The sequence below is a fragment of the Oncorhynchus mykiss genome, chromosome 8 (assembly GCF_057628025.1).
Source record: "Oncorhynchus mykiss isolate SJ-2025 chromosome 8, ASM5762802v1, whole genome shotgun sequence".
NCBI lineage: Eukaryota > Metazoa > Chordata > Actinopteri > Salmoniformes > Salmonidae > Oncorhynchus > Oncorhynchus mykiss.
In genome coordinates, this window is record NC_143029.1 from 4252501 (window position 1) to 4260000 (window position 7500).

Below are 7500 nucleotides of genomic sequence, written 5' to 3' on the forward strand. Positions count from 1 at the left end.
ACAAAATGTTGGAGACAAAACGTTGGAGGTAAAACGTTGGAGACAAAACGTTGGAGGTAAAACGTTGGAGACAAAACGTTGGAGGTAAAACGTTGGAGACAAAACGTTGGAGGTAAAACGTTGGAGGTAAAACGTTGGAGGTAAAACGTTGGAGGTAAAACGTTGGAGACAAAACGTTGGAGAACGGACATTAAAAATGTTTTGCTGACATTCACCCTAATCATCACCTTCCTGAGCAATCTCCCACAGGTCCAGAGCTACTGTGAAGGCCTGGGCTACGGTGAGAGTTAGTACTCACCTTCCTGAGCAATCTCCCACAGGTCCAGAGCTACTGTGAAGGCCTGGGCTATGGTTAGAGTTAGTACTCACCTTCCTGAGCAATCTCCCACAGGTCCAGAGCTACTGTGAAGGCCTGGGCTACGGTGAGAGTCACAGCTTGGGCCTGACAAACCACAGAACAGAGACATACTGTACAACATAATTTGATTGTGGTTTGCAAGCACCTAACGTACCACAAGATGGAGCCAGACACCATCGCCATTTCAGATGTAAACGTCTAAAGTGAGAATTGTTTCGGATTGGAAACATTATTTCAATGATTGGTGACTTCTCGTGTTTCCCTAACGATGTATAATGATAAAAATTAAATTAAATAGAAATTTAAATTAACGACATTAAATGACTTTCATCCGTGTTTAATTCTGAAATATTCAGGCATGTGTCTCGGGTTCATTATCAAAAGTTATCAACAGAGACGGAAAGTGTTTTGAACTAGTGCCCACTTGTCACTTACGATCTTCTTCTTGTGACAGAGGAAGGCGTGGCACTCGAGGGTCTCGTCCAACTGAATCTGGGAGACGTAGGCAAACACTTTGTCCTGGGTTTTATCTGCAGTACAGTAGGAGATTCTGCAGGAGGGGAGAACAATACAACTCCCATCAACCAATAGGGTCTAGGGTATGGACAAACCCTCCCCTGGCTACACATACAGTATATTTTCAGATGTTTCAACTAGTTAAATGGAGAAGAGAGAGATATCCATTGTTGACGATCAATTCATTGAACATTTACACGTTATCTTCATCGTAAAGAAGTGGATATGACATTTTTATAAAACATTTTCCATGATAATTTGATTTGTAATGAAAGTATATTGTATCCTCATCTATCTCTGGCCTACAGACCCCAATGCCATCCATCACTGTTAGAGAGAGACAGATATAGGATGAGTTTTAAACTAGTAACTCCACTAGTGCTCTTCCTAACCTGGTTCATACGGGACAAACAGCAGGCCAATCACAGCAGGGTGTGAAGGGGAAGTCATGAATATTAAGTAGGCCATAGATCACAGATGGACCAAAGAGGGTGGCATCCCAAATGCCACCCTGTTTCCTATATAGTACACTATAGTACACTACTTTTGACCAGGGCCTTATAGTGATTAGGGTGCCATTTGGGACGAAAATCTGACTATCACAGAGCAGAGCAGAAAAGAACTAAACAAATCACTAAAGTTTTACAGTCTTAAAACCTCATTACTAAATCTTATGCTGTCTTGTCAAATCTCTAAAACCTCTGAAGGGGGCTTAGAAAGAAATTAATTAATTGCCAGTTAATCATTATTGGCGCCCAGGGGCCTTATGTATCTAGGAGTAAGAGTGCTGATCTAGGATCAGGTTCCCCCCTGTCTATATAATCGTTTTAATTGAGATCTAAAAGGCAAACCTGATCCAAGATCAGCACTGTGTAACTCATTATCCCAGTTTGAACAACAGCCAACAAAACAAAAGCAAAGATTAACAATTTATTGACGACATGTTCAAAACAATGCCAACTACATTACTGATCCTGGCATGCATAACATGTATACCTGGTCTATGGGAAAAATGTATATTCAACTTTCAGAAAACCTATTGTCATGCAGCAAATCCACGGAAAGTCACGGTGAGTGGTTGGTTCTAAAGGCCTTCCTAAAGGCCATGGTGAGTGGTTGGTTCTGAAGGCCATGGTGAGTGATTGGTTCTAAAGGCCACGATGAATGGTTGGTTCTAAAGGCCATGGTGAGTGGTTGGTTCTAAAGGCCATGGTGAGTGATTGGTTCTAAAGGCCATGGTGAGTGGTTGGTTCTAAAGGCCTATCTAAAGGCCATGGTGAGTGGTTGGTTCTAAAGGCCATGGTGAGTGATTGGTTCTAAAGGCCATGGTGAGTGGTTGGTTCTAAAGGCCTATCTAAAGGCCATGGTGAGCGGTTGGTTCTAAAGGCTATGGTGAGTGGTTGATTCTAAAGGCCTATCTAAAGGCCATGGTGAGTGGTTGGTTCTAAAAGCCATGGTGAGTGGTTGGTTCTAAAAGCCATGGTGAATGGCTGGTTCTAAAGGCCATGGTGAGTGGTTGGTTCTAAAGGCCATGGTGAGTGGTTGGTTCTAAAGGCCTATCTAAAGGCCATGGTGAGTGGTTGGTTCTAAAAGCCATGGTGAGTGGTTGGTTCTAAAAGCCATGGTGAATGGCTGGTTCTAAAGGCCATGGTGAGTGGTTGGTTCTAAAGGCCATGGTGAGTGGTTGGTTCTAAAGGCCTATCTAAAGGCCATGGTGAGTGGTTGGTTCTAAAAGCCATGGTGAGTGGTTGGTTCTAAAAGCCATGGTGAGTGGTTGGTTCTAAAAGCCATGGTAAGTGGTTGGTTCTAAAAGCCATGGTGAATGGTTGGTTCTAAAAGCCATGGTGAGTTGTTGGCCTTCAGAACCAGCCTTAACAAAGCTCACTAAAGTATTCTATAGGATGACCGTTGCCATCTTCCCACTGGTCCATACAACACATGTCCCAAATGTCACCCTACTCCCTACGTAGTGCACTACTTTAGACCAGGACCCTACTCCCTATGTAGTGCACTACTTTAGACCAGAGCCCTATTCCCTATATAATGCACTACTTTAAACCAGAACCCTATTCCCTATATAGTGCACTACTTTAGACCAGAGCCTTATTCCCTATATAGTGCACTACTATAGACCAGAGCCCTATTCCCTATATAGTGCACTACTTTAGACCAGAGCCCTATTCCCTATATAGTGCACTACTTTAGACCAGAGCCCTATTCCCTACGTAGTGCACTACTTTAGACCAGAGCCCTATTCCCTATATAGTGCACTACTATAGACCAGAGCCCTATTCCCTATATAGTGCACTACTATAGACCAGCGCCCTATTCCCTATATAGTGCACTACTTTAGACCAGAGCCCTATTCCCTATATAGTGCACTACTTTAGACCAGAGCCCTATTCCCTATATAGTGTACTACTATAGACCAGAGCCCTATTCCCTATATAGTACACTACTTTAGACCAGAGCCCTATTCCCTATATAGTGCACTACTTTAGACCAGGACTCTATTGGCTTCAAAGGGAATTTTTTGCCATTTTGAATGCAGACATAGTGAATGCATTAGCTCTTTCTTCTTTAAGTGGACAATAGGAAGCTACAGGGAGTGGTATTGATCCAACATGCTTCCCAAATTGCACCCTATTCCCTATATAGTGCTCTACTTTAGACCAGAGAACCATTCCCTATATAGTGCACTACATTAGCTCTTTCTTCTTTAAGTGGACTATAGGAAGCTACAGGGAGTGGTATTGATCCAAATGCTTCCCAAATGGCACCCTATTCCCTTTATAGTGCACTACTTTTGACCAGAGAGCCCATAGGGAATAGGGTGCCATTTGGGACTCAAGCCTAAAAGATGGCTTCCTTATGCAGAGTGCTGGAGGTATCACACGCACATGCAAAGACTTTGGATAGATAATAGCTGTGTATATTAAGTAGACAACAGAGACAGTGTTTGACCCTCTCCTTCCATAGCATTCTGGCTTTATATAAACCCTGTAGTCATAGCAGCCAGCGGGCAGGTTGGAGTCAAAACCACACTGTTTTCTGTAGTCATAGCAGCCAGTGTGCAGGTTGGAGTCATAACCACACTGTTTTCTGTAGTCATAGCAGCCAGCGGGCAGGTTGGAGTCAAAACCACACTGATTTCTGTTGTCATAGCAGCCAGCGTGCAGGTTGGAGTCAAAACCACACTGATTTCTGTTGTCATAGCAGCCAGCGTGCAGGTTGGAGTCATAACCACACTGTTTTCTGTTGTCATAGCAGCCAGCGTGCAGGTTGGAGTCATAACCACACTGTTTTCTGTAGTCATAGCAGCCAGTGGGCAGGTTGGAGTCAAAACCACACTGATTTCTGTTGTCATAGCAGCCAGCATGCAGGTTGGAGTCATAACCACACTGTTTTCTGTAGTCATAGCAGCCAGCGTGCAGGTTGGAGTCATAACCACACTGTGTTCTTTTGTCATAGCAGCCAGCGTGCAGGTTGGAGTTATAACCACACTGTTTTCTGTAGTCATAGCAGCCAGCGTGCAGGTTGGAGTCATAACCACACTGTTTTCTGTTGTCATAGCAGCCAGCGTGCAGGTTGGAGTTATAACCACACTGATTTCTGTTGTCATAGCAGCCAGCGTGCAGGTTAGAGTCAGAACCACACTGTGTTCTGTTGTCATAGCAGCCAGCGTGCAGGTTGGAGTTATAACCACACTGTGTTCTGTTGTCATAGCAGCCAGCGTGCAGGTTGGAGTTATAACCACACTGTGTTCTGTTGTCATAGCAGCCAGCGTGCAGGTTGGAGTCATAACCACACTGTTTTCTGTAGTCATAGCAGCCAGCGTGCAGGTTGGAGTCATAACCACACTGTTTTCTGTTGTCATAGCAGCCAGTCATAACCACAATTGTTTTCTGTTGTCATAGCAGCCAGCGTGCAGGTTGGAGTCATAACCACACTGTTCTCTGTAGTCATAGCAGCCAGCGTGCAGGTTGGAGTCATAACCACAATTGTTTTCTGTTGTCATAGCAGCCAGCGTGCAGGTTGGAGTCATAACCACACTGTTTTCTTTCTAATTGTATTTTCCTATTTTTCAATCCAGTTGAGGCTGTATGCAGGTTGGCCTAACCAGGCCGTAACCTAGAGCTGGAGTCAGGCTTCAACTCAGGAGACAGGTCAGTGTGTCGAGAACAGGTTTGACCAAACAAAATGTCCATGTTTACTGTTTGGTTTCATGGGGTGATGATCATTTATCATCCGTGACCATTTACATGATCATTCCTTTTCAATCCAAACTGGTAAGAAGGCAAAACAATATTCTTGTTGTGGTATGATAGTGTGTTTGAATTCATATTCGGGTACCATAAAGGTCAGTTGATTGTACTCCGATGTTTCAGATGCTGTGTGACTGCCTGCTGAGACTGGCTCTAGCTACTTAGTTAGCTCTGTTCTGTCTGACCAAAGACAGAACAGTCTAGCTAGCTAACTCTGCTCTGTTCTACTCTGTTCTAGTTAGCCAACTCTGTTCTAGCTAGCTAACTCTGCTCTACTCTGCTCTAGCTAGCAAACTCTGTTCTACCTAGCTAACTTTTATATAGCTAGCTAACTCTGCTCTACTCTAGCTAGCTAACTAACTCTGCTCTACTCTGCTCTAGCTAGCTAACTCTGCTCTGTTCTACTCTGTTCTAGCTAGCTAACTCTGTTCTAGCTAGCTAACTCTGTTCTACTCTGCTCTAGCTAGCTAACTTTGCTATAGCTAGCTAACTCTGCTCTACTCTAGCTAGCTAACTTTGCTATAGCTAGCTAACTCTGCTATAGCTAGCTAACTCTGTTCTACTTTGCTCTAGCTAGCTAACTCTGCTCTAGCCAACTAACTCTGTTCTACTCTGCTCTAGCTAGCTAACTCTGCTCTAGCTAACTAACTCTGTTCTACTCTGCTCTAGCTAGCTAACTCTGCTCTATCTAACTAACTCTGTTCTACTCTGCTCTAGCTAGCTAACTTTGTTCTACACTGCTACAGCTAGCTAACTCTGTTCTACTCTGCTCTAGCTAGCTAACTCTGTTCTACTCTGCTCTAGCTAACTAACTCTGCTCTAGCTAACTAACTCTGCTCTAGCTAACTAACTCTGTTCTACTCTGCTAAGTGAGCTAACTCTGTTCTACTCTGCTTTAGCTAGCTAACTCTGCTCTACTCTGCTCTAGCTAGCTAACTTTGTTACAGCTAGCTAACTCTGTTCTGCTCTAGCTAGCTCTGCTCTAGCTAGCTAACTCTGCTCTAGCTAACTAACTCTGCTCTAGCTAACTAACTCTGCTCTAGCTAACTAACTCTGTTCTACTCTGTTTTTTAAATTTAACTAGGCAAGTCAGTTTATTCAGGTTATTTACAATGACGGCCTAGGAACAGTGGGTTTAACTGCCTTGTTCAGGGGGCGGAAGGAAAGATGTTTACCTCGCCAGCTCTGGGATTCGATCTAGCAACCTAACAACTAGGCTACCTGCCGCCTGTTCTAGCTAGCTCTTGCTCTGCTCAGCCTACTGTATTCTACACACCAATGTCATTGGAAGCCCAATTAGTGTCCAATGTGGAATCATTATTATTCAATACCCTTTCCACTGACATGCCACATGCACACACCGAACACAGACACACACTGACACACACACACACACACAACTAACAGGGTTTGCGATGTCCGTGCGAACTTGTTTCGCCAGAATTTCACACTCCCGACTGTTCAGAAGAATAAGGTAATGTGTTTATGGTTGTGGTTAAATAAGGTAATGTGTTTTAGTTGTGGTGCATACCGTAATGTGTTTATGGTTGTGGTGCATACCGTAATGTGTTTATGGTTGTGGTGCATACCGTAATGTGTTGATGGTTGTGGTGAATACCGTAATGTGTTTATGGTTGTGGTGAATACCGTAATGTGTTGATGGTTGTGGTGCATACCGTAATGTATTGATGGTTGTGGTGCATACCGTAATGTGTTGATGGTTGTGGTGAATACCGTCATGTGTTGATGGTTGTGGTGCATACCGTCATGTGTTGATGGTTGTGGTGCATACCGTCATGTGTTGATGGTTGTGGTGCATACCGTCATGTGTTGATGGTTGTGGTGCATACCGTAATGTGTTTATGGTTAAATACCGTCATGTGTTGATGGTTGTGGTGCATACCGTAATGTGTTTATGGTTAAATACCGTCATGTGTTGATGGTTGTGGTGCATACCGTCATGTGTTGATGGTTGTGGTGAATACCGTCATGTGTTGATGGTTGTGGTGCATACCGTCATGTGTTGATGGTTGTGGTGCATACCGTCATGTGTTGATGGTTGTGGTGCATACCGTCATGTGTTGATGGTTGTGGTGCATACCGTCATGTGTTGATGGTTGTGGTGCATACCGTCATGTGTTGATGGTTGTGGTGCATACCGTAATGTGTTTATGGTTAAATACCGTAATGTGTTGATGGTTGTGGTGCATACCGTAATGTGTTGATGGTTGTGGTGCATACCGTAATGTGTTTATGGTTGTGGTGCATACCGTAATGTGTTTATGGTTGTGGTTAAATAAGGTAATGTGTTTTAGTTGTGGTGCATACCGTAATGTGTTGATGGTTGTGGTGCATACCGTA

General features: G+C 43.8%; 1 protein-coding gene across 1 annotated transcript in view; it reads right to left on the minus strand.

The window, feature by feature from the left end:
* LOC118965483 (low density lipoprotein receptor adapter protein 1) overlaps positions 1–7500 on the minus strand; it is an 86597-nt gene that overhangs the window by 24177 nt on the left and 54920 nt on the right. The window contains exons 4-5 of the mRNA XM_090242424.1: positions 794–908; positions 370–442 (exon numbers count right to left, since the gene is read on the minus strand). Of these exons, the coding sequence (XP_090098550.1) occupies positions 370–442; positions 794–908 (188 nt within the window). The remainder of the gene's footprint in view (positions 1–369; positions 443–793; positions 909–7500) is intronic.